Source organism: Coturnix japonica, chromosome 2 (assembly GCF_054131305.1).
Source record: "Coturnix japonica strain WE chromosome 2, WE-NBRP24, whole genome shotgun sequence".
Lineage (NCBI taxonomy): Eukaryota > Metazoa > Chordata > Aves > Galliformes > Phasianidae > Coturnix > Coturnix japonica.
This window is the reverse complement of record NC_140664.1, coordinates 126,549,813-126,565,094: the sequence shown is the minus strand read 5'-3', so window position 1 is coordinate 126,565,094 and position 15,282 is coordinate 126,549,813. Positions and strand designations below refer to the sequence as shown.

The 15,282-nt window shown below is 44.6% G+C and overlaps 1 protein-coding gene across 27 annotated transcripts in view; it reads left to right on the top strand.

The window, feature by feature from the left end:
- The first annotated feature begins 1,958 nt into the window (after window positions 1-1,958).
- The window catches only part of ARHGAP12 (Rho GTPase activating protein 12), a 65,801-nt gene continuing 52,477 nt past the window's right edge, over window positions 1,959-15,282 (top strand). For 21 of the 27 annotated variants that reach the window (XM_085538865.1, XM_085538864.1, XM_015853160.3 and 18 more), the window contains exons 1-2: window positions 1,959-2,061; window positions 7,453-8,207. In XM_085538865.1, coding sequence (XP_085394991.1) covers window positions 7,539-8,207 — 669 coding nt within the window. In that variant the 5' untranslated portion in view covers window positions 1,959-2,061; window positions 7,453-7,538. Of the gene's footprint in view, window positions 2,062-2,196; window positions 2,860-7,452; window positions 8,208-15,282 lie in introns of those variants that run through there. The other 6 variants (XM_085538856.1, XM_085538854.1, XM_085538855.1 and 3 more) reach the window with 4 other exon arrangements.

Below are 15,282 nucleotides of genomic sequence, written 5' to 3'. Positions count from 1 at the left end.
CACATAGAACAATTGTATTTCCAACCTGGGTAATTCTATGATTCTATGATTCTATTTAGCAGTTCTTTCAGTCTGAAGTTTGTGAGGTCACTCCACATACTGGATCTTGTCACCTATCATGTACATACAGCCCTACCCCAGGTGCCGGTGTGACAGCCATCCCACACTTGCACATCTCCAGGGAAAACAAGTTGCAGTGGGAACAGGTTGTGACCTCCAGCTCCTCTTATTCCAGCAGATTTATAGAGAAATCCTTCATAGGCGGGATACGTAACGCACTAAAACTGGAGCCGGTCAGTTTGTGTGCAGTGTTGTGGGATGACTGCACTTGGGCAGGGACTCAAAATTACATATCTTCTGGCACCTCCAGCTCTATTATGCACGTTGACGTGGTGTGGGACCAGTGGTTCGGCACTGACTCAGAGGGAAGAGTGCCTCATAGTGAATCACTAATGCCATATCCTGCAGCACTCTGCTGCAGCTTTGGCACTGAGAAAGGCTAATTACAGCGTGGTTACTATGACTGATTTTTCAGATGCTTTTATGCATACCTCAGGCGTGTCAATAAGTACAATATAGTCAGCTTGCTTAGAGACACCTGAGTGCCTTAAGTATATTATTTTCTACCACAAAACCAGGTATACGAGCAGAATCCTATTAGACAAAAACATCCAACTGAACACAGCATCTTTGTCATATGCATATTTACACCAATTGAGGTGTAAATGGCTGATTTTGGGGGTGATCCTGTGTAGGGCTACGAGTTGGAATTGATGACCCTTGTGTTGGAGTGGGTGATCCTCCCAGCTTGGGATGTTCTGTGGTTCTATCATTCTATGAATGGAAAACTACAAGTTGTTTTGGGTTTTTTGGCTTTCTAAGGGTAAATAGTGAACATATATATATATATATATACATGTTATATATACATATAAAACTTTCCCTTCCAATAGAGATACTAATCTGCTGCTGTTTTTCTGAGCTCTGTGCTGAGCTTGAACAAGAAGCTGTGACAGATACCAGCCATACTGCACCAACAGACCCCAAGGGATTCAACAAGAGCTTCTATGGGCAGCCCCAATCCTTGTGCCCAGGGGTCACAGGCACAAGTATTCAGGCCAAGATACACAGAAGCAAATGTCTAAGATACTTATTCTTGCATGTTGCCACACATCACCAGGTACAAAATACCAAGAATGTATCATTATTAGGAATGTTATTTTGTACGGCAACGCATCCATACCTTTGATCAAAGGTATTTAAGCCTCTACTCTTCTTTTCCTTCCCTTTCACACCCCTCTTCCCCACTTTTTGAGGATTTTACCACCTCCTTCCTTACTCCACATGCTAAAATAATCAACACGGGCCCAGCATTATCGCTGATCACGTTATTAGAGTGCACAGAGCACACAGCATTGCTTTAGGCTGGTCCTCAGACTCAGTTGACACCTCGGCTCTCAGTCAGGTCTCTCTTCCAAGGTTCCCTTTGCCAGCAGGAGGAGCGGGCACTGCTTCTTTGTGGGGAGGAAGATAAGATTGCAGACAGCTGGAAAACACCGTGAAGGTCACGCAGATGTTCGCAGCCGGGATGTGCAGCAGTTTAGTCTGCTCTAGTTAAGGGACATTCTCATCACTGAATAAGCGACTCTGCCTGTTGCTCCTTATCTACTTCTAGTCGAGCTGCTCGAGTGCAGCGGTTTGTCCACCTGTTCACTCAGGTCTCCACTTGCAACAAGGAAGTGAGAACCCCACCATAACCCCACCATAACCCCACCATACCCCCACCACAACCCCCACCACAACCCCCACCACAACCCCACCACAACCCCCACCATAACCCCACACATCCCCGCTCATCCCACCCGCGGCCTGTGCCTGGTGTTGGAGCTCCGCCCCCACCTCGGCTCCGGCGCCGCCCCCGGCACGTGACGCGTGTGACGCCGCCGTGCCCGGGAGCTGACACTCGACGCGGGGTCGGGCAGGGAACGGGCAGGGAACGGGAGCAGCCGCCGCCACCGCGGACACCGCAGCGGGGCCCGAGCGGCCGGGACGGGTGAGGAGGTGAGTGAGGAGCCAGGAGCCGCGGGGCCGCAGCGCTCGGGCCGGCGGGAGGGGCGGGGGGCAGCGCGGAGCCCCCGAGGCGGGCCGAGAGCTCGGCCGCGCCCCCTCCTCCTTCCCCGCCGCCATCCCCCGGGCGGGGCGGGCTCGGGGCGGCCGCGCACCTGGGAGCTGCCGGGGGCGGCCCGGGCCGAGCGCCTTATTATGCAACCGACTCACCTGGGCGGCAGCGCCGCGAACAAAGGGGGCCCGGGCAGCGCTGACGGAACCGCCGCCGCGCCCCCCATCCGCCCCCCATCCCCCCCATCCCCCCCATCCTCTCCATCCGCCCCATCCGCCCCCTCCGCTCCGGGGCCGGCTCGGGCAGCGGGGCCGGGGCTGGGTGCGCTGACAGCCGCCTGCCGTGAGTCAGGGAGCAGCGAGCAGCGCTGCGTGGTTACTGATTAAACCTTTAATTTTTAAGGAAGTCCGAGCTCGATGAAGCCACTTTGTGTTGCGGTAGCAGCGGATTGTTAACACGAGCGAACAGGGATTAAGCTCGCTTTTAAAAGCTTCAGTTGTGGCTGATTTGTTGTTCGCCTTTACATCTTTGTACCTATTTCCGTCCCGGTGCTGCACGCTCACGCGGTGCCTACGGCGAGGACAGAGCGACGTGGAGGTGAGCTGGGCTGCAGGGCCCGGCCCGGTGCTGAGCTGTGACCGTGTGTGTGCGCTGAGCTGCTGGGAGCTTTGCCCATGGGGGACCTGAACCTGGCGAGCTGTCGACCCGATCCGATAGGAAATGATCCCGATTTAGCGCTGGTAATTGAGTTTATTTCTGTAGCAGCACCGCAGAAGGCTCCATGTCGATAACGGGTGAAGTTTTATGCAGAAAATGGAAAAAAAAAAGCTGCACGAGGCAATTGCTGCTCCTTGGTAGGACATGGAAACAAGGTCAAGGGAGAGATCTGAGATCCGCAGTGCCCTGTGTTTAATATCTGAGATCTGTTTGTGTTATCAAGTAAATAATTCCTGAAGCACAGCGAATAAGGGGTTTTTAGTTTTATTTTTTCTCAGGAGGAATATAAAGAAAGAAGAATAAGACTTTTTCCTTAATTACCTGGTTATAGAAGATCAGAAGAAAATACTGTGGATGATAAACTGAGGGGAGGTACCTGCTGTACACCTCCTGGTTGTTATTTCCTATTGCCTTCTGAGATAATGCTGGAATGGGGAGTGACCACAGCTAATACATTACGTACATACTATCATTTTATAGGCTCCCATCAACGGGTTACACTTCGCTCCCTTGCTGCTCACATGTGTTTGGGATCAGTGAGGGCTGGGAGCCTTCAGTGGGTGATGCTGTAGGGTTTCAGCTGCACTAAAAAGGCCGATTGCTGAAGTAGGGAGATACCTAAACAAACCACTCCAAGAAGGGCTGAAGTTGCTGTTGCAGTTATTCAGGTTTGATTAGAAAAGATCCCAGTTGGTGTGGAAGTGCGCAAATACAGCCTTGTGTTAGTAACAAAGTAGGCTCGGGTTGGCGTGGAGGACTGCTGAGCTTTGCATGTAGCTCCCACCCCGAGGAAGTGTCGGAGGGGTGCGGGCAGCAGCCAGGGTGGGGCTGAGCTCAGCAAACAGCGGGTGCTGGCCCTGTGCAGCCTCTGCTGAGTAAGGGCTGGGAGCAGCTCCACTGGGAGCAGGTCCCATCGGAAGCAGAGACTGGGAGCTCCGTGCCAGAGGATCAAGTGTGAGGTCCCTGACCCAGTGTCAGCACGGCTGGGGCTGGTGGCAAATGTGTTCTGTGTGAGTGTGTTTCCTAATGGACTTGTGGCCCACCTTAAATTAGTTACCCTCTGCCATTTGGGTTTCACTTCTAAAACTGTGGTCTGAATCTTCCTTTTTTATTATTACTATTTTTTTTATGGTATTCATTAAGATGTTTTCCTGTAGTTTTTATTGTGACTGAGGTTCATTCATTCATTGTTACCATCTGTTAAGAAGACATTGTTAGAATCATGGAAGAGCTAAGAAGGCATTCTTAGAATCACGGAACAGCTTGGGCTGGAAGAGACCTTAAGGGTCTTCCTTAAGGGTCACTTCCATCCCCATGCTGTGGGTTGGCTGCCCAGGGCTCCATGCGACCCAGCCTTGTGTGCCTCCAGGATGCAGCACCCACAGGTTCTCTGGGCAGCAGTGCCAGCACCTCACTGCCCTTGGAGTAAGAAATTATTTCCTACCATCTTACCTACATCTCCTCTTGTTTAGTTTAAAGGCATCCCCCTGTTTATTGTTACTATCATACCGTATATAACGCTGATTTCCTTCCTGCATGTAAGCTTCCTTCAGGTGCTGAAAGGCCACAGCAAGGTTTCTGTGGACTTTTCTCCAAGCCAGAACAACCCCAGCTCCCATAAGAGGGGTCTCTGATCATCTCTGTGGCCCTCCTTTGGATCTGCTGTGGAACTAAGTCTCATATTTGTTCCTGTCATCCTCCACTTTGGGTATCTCAGCCTTCCTTACCAGAATGGGCATCATCCAGCCTCACCGGTAACAGTAAAAGAGAAAGCATGAAGGGTCTACAAGGCCTGGCCCACTGTGTTACTGCAGTTTTGATCTGTAGCACCAAAGTCACAGACCCCATTGTCATTACCATGCACTCGTGTCCCAGTTACTGTGTGTCTGCTGCTGGTCGGCACTCAGCCTGAGGGAGGGCAGCCCAACTGCTGAGCCCTGGGCTGCAGGGACTGCAGCGGTAGTTGGCTGCAAACTGAAGTGTTAAACCTGCAGTGAGGAAGGTTTCCCACCTGTGCTGTTGGTGTTTAGCTCTGTGGAGGCGGAGGAGCAGAGCTCTGCTTGATCCTGATGCTGAGCTGTTTATACAACTGTCTCAGTGTTCTGGCCTGCCACAGAACGCAACTGATTTCTTTTTGATCGTGTGTTTGATGTTACCAAATATTTGCTATTGACTCGATAATTTCACAGCTTGGCTGGGAGAACAGAAACGCGCGCCTTTTCTTTTAGTGGTGAAGGGCTGAGGTTACAAAACTATTTTTGTAGCTACTGTATTTTATTTAACTTCTGTTTCTTAAAATCCTGTTAACTTTTTGAAGCATAAAATGCAGCTTTTATTGGGCGTATCTATCTTGGAAAGACATTCAGCACATGTTTGGCACTAAACAGTTACATGAAATAGGCAAGAGAATGAAAACATCAAGCTTTTAAATGCTTGGTAGCCCTGTGGGAAACCGTGGCTATGCATTCTTTTGTTTTGCTTCTGAATGGGAGGAGAGGCAGTGTGAGCTGCTTGTCTTAGGTTTTCATTTCCAAGGCAGCATACCTTCATGGCAGCCCATAGCTCAGAGTCACTTGTGTTTTTCTGGTCTGTGACCTTGAAGCTGTGAAAGGGGCTGGTACCAGCACTGGGGAAGTGCTGGGAGGAGTCGGATTTGGTTACAAGGAAGAAAATATCATTTTGTGTGTGAGTGGGGAAGGCCGCAACGTGGGCATGTTCACCTGCTGCTGGAGTCTCTAATAGATGCAGGGCTGCACTTAAAAATACCTGTTTGTGCTGAACGGCAGGTGGGCTGGGTGGTTTGTGCTGAGACTGTCAATTAGCTCCAGTGCTGCAAATGTCAGGGCGCTGTTTTATGGGGAAGAGAATAAAAAGGGGGAGGAAACCCATGGCAGACAATCTGAGCATTATTTTCTACTCGTTGTGTTCCTCTTGCTGCCAGCTTTGTTTGCGTGTGGCACCATCTTTCTTTCTGCCAAGTCCTTTAATAATATTGTAAGCCTGATCTTGTGACTCCATTTAGAGTCTTGTAAACAACTGTGGCTTTAAGGCTACCTGTAGGAAATGTGTCCTGGGTGTAGAAATGGTCTATGGGAGAAACAAAGATGTAACTTAAATTGGTTGTTTCTAAGCTTGGTGGTCAGACTTTCAGGTGTTGTTTGCAACAGAGTTAAGTGGGAAATACTTTGCATTCAAGGATCAGCCCGAGCAGCCAAAATGGTGGCAGGAAAGCTGCAGAACTGTTAGGGGTTTTTGCTTCAGCCCTCCGCACAAGTCTCCTTTGTTGTTGTTTCTGCACTTAGTCCCTGTTATGGTCTGCATCTGTGTGCCTGCATGGAATTGCATTAGTTCCACTGGGTTACAGGGCAAACACTGCGGATCTCATCGTGGAGTCTCAACTTGCAGAATAGCAAATTTCTGAACTGTTTTTGTTATTCATGGACTTTTTATTTTTGTTTTTTCCTCGTTAACCTTTGAGGTTAATGCAGCAGCTTTTACATGGATTCTTCCAAATGCTTTTTGAATGTTAGAGATCTTACCCTTATTTTTCCTTTCAAGGTTAAGAAATTGTATTTTTTCATATTCCTTCATTAAGCTGTTTTTATTGTAAGTTGCTGAGGCTGGTGTTCACCAACTCACCAACTGTGGCGTTAGGTGATCGAATGGAGGAGTAACTGTAACTCGTGGGTATGGGTACAGTGGTAGTTGTGTAGGCTAGAAGGTGCTGTAAATCTAAGTGCTACTTTTTCATGCCTTCTTGTTTTGAGACCTCACCTACTGCACAGTGTGGAGTCCTCAGTGCATGAGAGATATGGATCTGTTAGAGTGCATCCAGGGAAGGGCAACAAAAGCAATCCAAGGGATGGAACACCTCCCCTGCAAGGACAGGCTGGGAGAGCTGGGGCTGTGCAGCCCAGAGAAGGAAAGGCTCCAGGGTGAGCTGAGAGCGGCCTGTCAGTATCTACTGCAAGAAAGAAGGGTTCCCTTTAGCAGGGTCTACTGTGATAGGACAAGAGGAAATGGCTTCAAACTATAAGAGGGAACATTACACAGCTCCCAAGCTCTTGCATCTCAGCGCAGGTTGGCAGGGGGTTGAACACAATGCTTGGGACTAGAATAGCCAGACTGTGCTGAGCTGGGATGCAGCACTGGAGGAGGAATGAAGGATTTTGTAAGGAATTGTCAGTGCTCTGAAGCGACTCTTGAACTGAAGGATAACTCAAAGTAAACAAATTGTAATCTTCTCCTTTTAAATGTTTTGATTGAAACCAGAATAATGGCAGTTTCTTAAGAAATAAAGCCCGTATGTAAGCATGAGAGACTCAAACTAGCCCTCAGTGGTGATTAACATCGCTTAGTTGTAGCAGCAGCAGGCTTAGTGGGTAGCTTGATGGCAAGAGGCTTGTGAGAATATGGGACTTAAATCAGTGATTCTGTTGTCTTGTTGACTTTGTTTTATTGCTGTGAAAGGTATCTGAAAGTCTTTAATTCATTAATGTATTTGACTGAGGTTGATGTAGGTGAGCTTACAGCATTATTTGTGAAATTATTTTCCTCTCAAGTGCACTCAGACACTTACTTCATTGTATGGACATCCTTTTCTTTTTTTCTTACAGCTCTGATTGTTAACAGGAAACCAACACTTCTGAAGCAGAATGTGGCAAAGTGTTTGCTGGAAAAGGTGAAATTTGTTCTGGTGGAGATGGCTGATAGGAGTGCGAAGATCCTCCCAGGACAATTGTACATTGAAGTGGAGTATGACTATGAGTATGAGGCCAAGGACAAGAAAATTGTTATTAAACAAGGGGAGAAATATATATTAGTGAAGAAGACTAACGATGATTGGTGGCAAGTGAAAAGGGATGAAAATTCCAAACCCTTTTATGTGCCAGCACAGTATGTGAAGGAAATACCACGGAAAGCACTGATGCCACCTGTTAAGCAAGCAGGCGTGCTGCCAAATAATGCTTTAAAGTTGACGCACGGATTACAGAGATCGACAGAAAATGTGAATAAGTCACCAGAGCTTTCTAGTTTTGGGAAATCTTCTCCAGTTCAAGTGTCTTGCTTAGTTCGAGATGCCAATCAAAATCTGGGGCCAAACAATAGCCCTGGTCAAACTCTTGGTTTGAGTCTGGACCTTACTCAGAATAATGGAAAACTTAACAATGAGTTGCAGTCTCCCAAGGTTTCCAATCAGTTTCGAACCATCTCCATGGGACATTTCCCATGTCCAGAGTTCTTGGAAATAGAGAAGACCAGCTTTTTGCATGAACAGTCTTGTGACTCGGCAGGAGAAGGCTCAGAAAAAATTCACCAGGATTCAGAATCTGGAGATGAACTCAGTAGCAGCTCCACAGAACAAGCACAGGTAAGCTTAAAAAACGCTTCTGTAAATTTGTGGGGTATTTTTTCTTTTTTAAAATTCTTCCTTCTCCTTATTACCAAAACTATTTGCCTTAAGGTTATTTTTTTCTTTGTTTTTTTGTTTGTTTGTTTTTTTTTTCCCTAACAGAGGTTGTCAGTAGCACTGCCTTGTCTCAGCATGGGCTACCTGTTGAAGTCTAAACAGTTGGTGTGAATGGCTCTAATGCTCCCAGAAGCTTGGGGATTATTTCCATTCACACAGTTCTGTGGTTGAATGTTACAGAAACATGGACTTATTGTTTTGAGATAGCTCTGAATTTGGGTTATATTGTCCTCCAGAGGAAGGGAACCTACTGCAGTAACTCGCTTATTGGTTTTTTGAAACCAGAGGAAGATAATTGTGCTTGTTGCTGTCAGCTTTTTCCTAGGCCTGTGTTTAGGTAGCTTGAGTACCAACAGGTCACTCATTTGCACAATCAGATGTCAGTTTAGGGTGGTACACACATGAAAGTTGATGCTAACTTTAGAAATAAAAATCTTCCTACAGAGAGTTGTGCCACAGCACCAACTTAATAATAAGACACAAGTAAGACAAAGCTGCTTAGCCAATATGAGTGAGTATGGGAAGATCTTAAGGATGCAAGATCGAGTAATTTATGCAATCATGAACTTGTGTATGTGTATATGCAGTTAATGAAGTAGGCAGAATCAGTAGTTCTTAAATACCCCATTCTATTCTTCACCTTTAGTCATTCAAGAGGTGAAGAAGAAGCATTCACCTCTTTCTTGAAAGTCAGTTTCTATAGTTATGGATTCTCATGCCTTTGTAACATAACATTTGTTACTCTCGAAGCACTTTAACTTTCACTTGTTCCTTTTTTTCTGCAGACAGTAAGGAATATATGAGATTCCTGAGTTTAATTTCATCATTTATAAAAACATTTTTCAATTCCTTAGTGTCAAGGTTGTTATAAAGAAAGTGGAGAAAACCAATGAATGTTCACTGTAGCTGATAATAGCTACTTAAAACTTGTAAGGATAAAATAATGCTTACACGTTGACTTCAGAACCATTCATAGTAGCTCATCTGCTGTCATATTAGTTGGTTTCCAGATGAATGACAAAATACTAAGGAATGCTTTGAAAACATATTTTACTTCATATATACTTTACATTTACATGATCCATTAAGACAGTCTCCTCTACTGTGTTGAATATGCGTCACTTTCTGTAATTGAAGTAGATGAAATTCACTTTACATGGGTGTCTTCTGGCAAGCAGTAATAACCATCCAGGCCAGCTGTTCAGTTTCCTTGTGATTTTTGTGGCTGCTGATGTGGTGACATGTAATCTCTTCATCTTCCACCTCCCTCGCACCCTGCAAATATGTTGCTTCAACATGAAAAGCTGTTTGTAAGTGTGGCCTCCAGTGGAACAGGTATCCATGTATGTGCAGCCTTCGCTGGGTTACACAAATGGTCGGAAGATGGAAGTTTTCCCAGTGTTTGAAGTTAGAAATCCCCAAAACATTAAGTAGGAAAATCCTGTAGTTCAGTCACTGGAGAGTTTGTTGTGATCATTGTCGTGGGTGCTTGACAGGCCTTGCAGTCATCATATTTTACAACTATGAAGTCACTTCATCTCATGTGCAATCACAGGCTCTTGAAATGCAGTGAAAATATTTGACATTTAGTAGCCATAGAGATGAAAGCAGTAGTAGTGCTGATGTCACTGGTAGCTCAGTGTAGATACAAGTGCCAGCCTTCTCTTCTGGAACAACCCCATGGTTTTTTTAATAATTCTTTCAATAATGAGCATTGTTTAGTAGAAATCAGCTGTGCGGAAATTAATGGCTCAGAAAGCTGTTTTTATTACTTCTAGTCTGTAGTGAGAACATCAAGTTCCCAGCTTTCGCACACAAACAGGGTTCAGCTTCCCAAGACTGTGTGACTGGGGCTCTTCCTCCCCTCTGCTGCCATGAAATTCAGTTTTATGCTGTCTGAGTTATAGTAAATTCTAAACTACAGAGTTTTTCTTCTTAATTTGTAAGACTGGAGACTAGATTGCTCTTAGTGATAATATTTTTTTCTTTAGGGGGGAGGTGATTTTTTTTTGTCCTTGGGTTAATGAGCTCAGGCTTTCCATCCAGCTGTGGGAATGAGGGATGTGTTAGCTGGAGGTGGTGGCAATTACTTGTTCCTAGCCCGACTTTCAGTGTTTTCTCAGTACACTGAGTACAAATGTATGAGATGCAGAGGAGTTGCTTATAATGAGATTCTTCTAAGAGAGGTTCCTCATTCTCACAAGACAGTCCTACTTGTCCTTTCCAGTGAAGTGCAGGTTCTGTAGTGGAGCAGTCTTCTACTCAGACATCTGTGGGCTGTGGAAATGCTGGAAGATCCAGTCTGTATAAAGGAAGGATTTTTTTGAACATCTGCAATCTGATGGAGGTAAAGGATAGAGTTCTGACAACATGAACAGAATAATTTGCTGCTGAATATGTGGGTAAATGATCTTGTCGAGAGAAGAAAAAAATAATTGGGTATTGGAATGCTCTTGATCCTTAGCTCAAAGTAGTTCCTGACCCCTTATACAAAGAAATCCCCAGTATTGGGTGTCACACAGTTTGCTTAAGGGCTTGAGCTGTAGGAAGGCTGGAGGTAATTAGAGAAAGCAGGATCTAAGAGGAAACATTCCAGCTGCACCAGATTTGAACCTCCGGTGGAGATGGTAACTGATGGCAGAACTGGAATTGAATGAAGTGGATCAAGGGGGTACAGATGGACTCATAGTTGTGCTAATGGTGCTTAAGGGAGTATCAGTGAGGTTTCTCAATGACATTTTAAAATGGTTGTATCAAGTGTGATGTCATGATCCCAGCAGAAGGGCAGAAAATAATCCTTAAGAGGAAGGGAAGGAGAGAAACTGAGAGGAGGACTTTGTAGCAGAGGATGCACAGCACTTGAGCATCTGAAAGGACTGAGGATGCACCTTAGAGGCTTGAATAATTGTTCTGAAGCGAGGTGGGGAAAGGAAACGACTTACTATAACATGCATATATAGGCACACCTAATTTCTTAGGAACAAAGAGCTGAAGAAAAAGGGGAAGAAGTTTAAAAGTGGTTTTAAAAGGCTTTCTGGTTAATGTTTGCAGGTAAATTCTGCTAGCAAGTTTTGAGATAAGATGTGCAGACATAGAAGGGTGGGTGTTTTCAGAGACGGCATTGAGGATGGTTTGGGATTATCTTTATATGCAGATACAACTTTGGGATAAAATAGTTGCAGACAGAAATTAAAATCTGCTTTCAGCCACGTTAATGCATAACCTACTTGAAATACTTTCTCTGATGAGGACGAGTGTTCGTGTTACCTTCTATCATGGGAGACGTGGAATATATATGCGTGTGTGGTGAAGATTTGCTCCCACTTAATGTTACTTTACATGCTCGTTAAAGTTACTTTTAGTAGTGGGCTGTTTTTAATCATTTATAAATATAGACAGTGACCCATTTGTAAAGACTGTTCTGTCTTTCATCCTCTTTAGTAATTGACTATTGCATAAACTGTCAAGTGCTAAAGGGGATTATCACTAGGATGGCTGTTTTGCTTTGATTGATTCTAAGTAGGAAACATCTTGTGAAGAGATCTCTGTTCTACCTCTGCTGCTTCTGTGGAAATTGCTGTAACTCTTTAAATTGAGATCATAAAGTTTTATAAGTCTCCATAGGCAATACGAGAGCAGATCATAGCATTCTCAAGTGCTTTGTCACTTTAGTGAAGGACGGGTGGCACACTGGTAGTGTTAGGCACTGGGCAGATAATAACCCTCTAAGCAGGGGGCTGTTACTGGTTTTATGGACCCGGTTCAGTTCGATGCAGCTGCACATCTCTTCAGATTCATAATGGCGTTTCTAATGTTGCATTTTGAATTAGCTTCTGAGTACCATCATCTTCATTTCTTCTAAAAATCACCATTGGTTCTTCTAAGTTAGAGTATACTGAGCTATACCTGATATAAAGAGGCGAAGAACAGCTTCTAGTGACAAGGAACTAAAAGCTTTGCCAGGGGAGGCGTTTTGGAAAGCATTAGAATGTTTTTAGCATTATCGCAGTAACTGCTGTTACAAGTTTGTAACCAGCCTGAAATGCTCTTAAGTTGTAGCAGTAGCTTTGGATGTTATCTCTACAGACTCTTCAAGGGTCTACGAAAGAAACTTTGTTTCTTTATCCTATCCCATGCTAAGGAGAATTTCCAGGAGTTGTTTGTGAGCAGCTGTGGGTGGATGCTGTAACGTGGGACAGCTGTGTAAGTCAGCTTGCAGATAGTTGTGGCTCCCTGTCTGTGTGAGCAGTTCTGGGTTTGGGTGCCCTAGGATGAATGGGTACCATGTCCCCCTGATGCTGCTGATAGTCCTTGTACCCTCTGAACTTCTCTGCTGCAAATTTGGGTAGCTTTCATTTAAATAAATAAATAATATGTACATAATATTAAAAAATAAAAAAATAAACTGAAACAAGCCATAGGAGGCAACTATGAAGAAGTTATATCCCGAGGGACTAGCTGGGTTTAGCTGGCTGGCTCACTCCAACAGTTATGTCTGAGAGCTCGACTGAGTGAGGTACATGCAGTTCTGTTTTTGTGCTTTTGGAGTTTAAACAAAGACATGGAGCATTCCTTTATTTCTACACATGCCAGTCTGGTCTGTGTTTATCTTGTTTATCTTCATTTCACACAGAAGATGATGAAGTAAACTTCTAAGGCGTCTACCTTCCTCCTATGCCTTTGATACCGGTGTAACTACTTACTAGCTCAAATGAAGCTTAAGCTGCACTGCTCAAAGAATGACAATACTAATGTGGAATTGTTTTGCTTTTCATCTGGAAAAGTGCCATTTCTAGCATGCAATGTGAGTTTGTGTGCCTTTTAAGCAGCAGAAAATGTTGCCCTCAGCACAGAGACAGCAGGATCTTTGCAGATGTAGTGTGAGAGCTGTTGTGGAGAGGCAGAATAGGGAAATGAACTGTTGTTTTGTCTGGCTGCTGCATAAACCTAAAGCATCAGGTGATACCAGGGCCTTGCTGCATCTCCATTGGTAGTGCTTCTGTCGGTTTTTAACTGAAGAACTTCCAGATATAGAACAAACATCCAATTGCTTTGTAATAAACAAACCCTACTGGAGAATGTTTGATCGTATCTTGTTCTTGCACACTGCATAACTCTCAGAATAAACAACTGCATTCTGTGTATCTTTACCTAACTGCTATCTAGACAGTTGTTTAATACTGCAGGGCTCGTGTATTAAATAAATGTGCTGTTATTTCATAGAATTCTAAAGAAAGTACTGCTTGTTTCACAGCAGTGTGACAAAACAGTGGGGAACGTATGACTGGATAGAATAAAATGCAGAACACTTATTTTCAGATAGGCAGCTCTCTCTGGAATAGTAGGCATTTGTGCTTTAAAAAGAGAAGTGAAATCTGTGCATATCTGGTACCCAGGCTGCTGCTATTTCTCTGCCTCTTGGCAGAGGTGTGGGATTTAAAAATGATAGAGGGAAATGGGTTTTGTTTTTACATGGATTTTTATTCTGATACTGAAGGACAATACCCTTGAGCAAAACAGAATAATAAGAACGAGTGATGAGTTTCAAAAGCCTTGTGATGGTGAGTGATTGGGCAGAATACTGTTAGAATATGTTAATCAATTTTGAGTTTGCTTTATGTTAGCGTGGCTTCTCAGCTAGCTATGGGGAAAGATCAGAAAGAACTTTTTAGGAGATAATGTGTCAGCCTTTCAATACCTGAAGGGAACTTACTCCCAGGAGGGGAGTAAACTCTTCGAAAAGGCTGATAATAGCAGGACACGGGTAAATGGTTTTAAGTTAAAAGAGGGAAGATTTAGGTTGGATGTCAGGGGGAAGTTCTTCACTAGGAGAGTGGTTAGGCCCTGGAACAGGCTGCCCAGGGAGGTTGTGGATGCCCCATCCTTGGAGGTGTTCAAGGCCAGGTTGGACGGGGCCCTGGGCAACCTGATCTAGTAAAAGTGTATGTTTGGTGGCCCTGCCAGGCAGGGGGGTTGGAACTACATGATCCTTGAGGTCCCTTCCAACCCGGGTCATTCTGTGATTCTGTGATTCTGTTATGAAGATGTTAAGTTAGTGCAAAGCAATCAAACTAGAGTAGAGAATGTCAGCTATAGGAGATAGAGCAGAACAAAAACTGAGAAGTTTGTAGGTTATTCCATGGTATTTCTGGATCTTATATACTGTGCAATGCTTATATACTGTGCGATTTGAAGGTCTCTCTTCCTGAAAGTGAGTACTGCTGGAAGCAGCATGTGGGAGGGTGTGAGCAGGGGCATGGAGCAGCTCCTATGTGAAATCCCGACAAAACCTTTTTCCTCTTGGTGCACATTTAGCACTGCACGCAGTGAATGTCTCGTTTTTGAGTAGGTGTTGCTATTACTGCTGAAATAGGTTACTTTTCTTGTCGAACCTTAATTTTGGTTGTTTATTTTTTCTTTCACTAGTCTTCATCTGCATGTCCTTTCTGTTGTTAGCTCTATACAGATCAAAGTTTGAGTACAGTGATGTTCTGAAGGTTGCTGTGAATATTCTCAGTCTAAATATCATTGAATTCTAGTTCTTCTTCTGATAAATAGCTTTGTGAAAGAAATCTGGAACTTAGAGAGCTGTCTGAGTGGACTGAGCTTGTTGCTTCTGTTGGTTTTTGGTAATTACAAAGATAAACTGAAGCCAGACAATGTAACAAGGTTCTTGAATACAGTTTACAGGCACCCCTCATTAATCTGAAATTACACACGATTTATGAATTTAATAGTTCAATTCTTCCCTTTTTTAGAATGGTTTGCCTGAGGCTTCCAGATGGTCTTCACACCACCCAGTTAAATTGAGCAGCTTCCCTGTGCTCTCTTTCAAGGCAGTGCTGCTGATCAGAGTGCTATGCATGTTTCCTGGTGTGATGATGTAAGCAGATTTGTGGATTACCATTCAGCTGAAGGACTTGGCTGGTCTAGGAGCTGCGTGGCTCTATCAATATTTATGGCTGCAATTGCACAG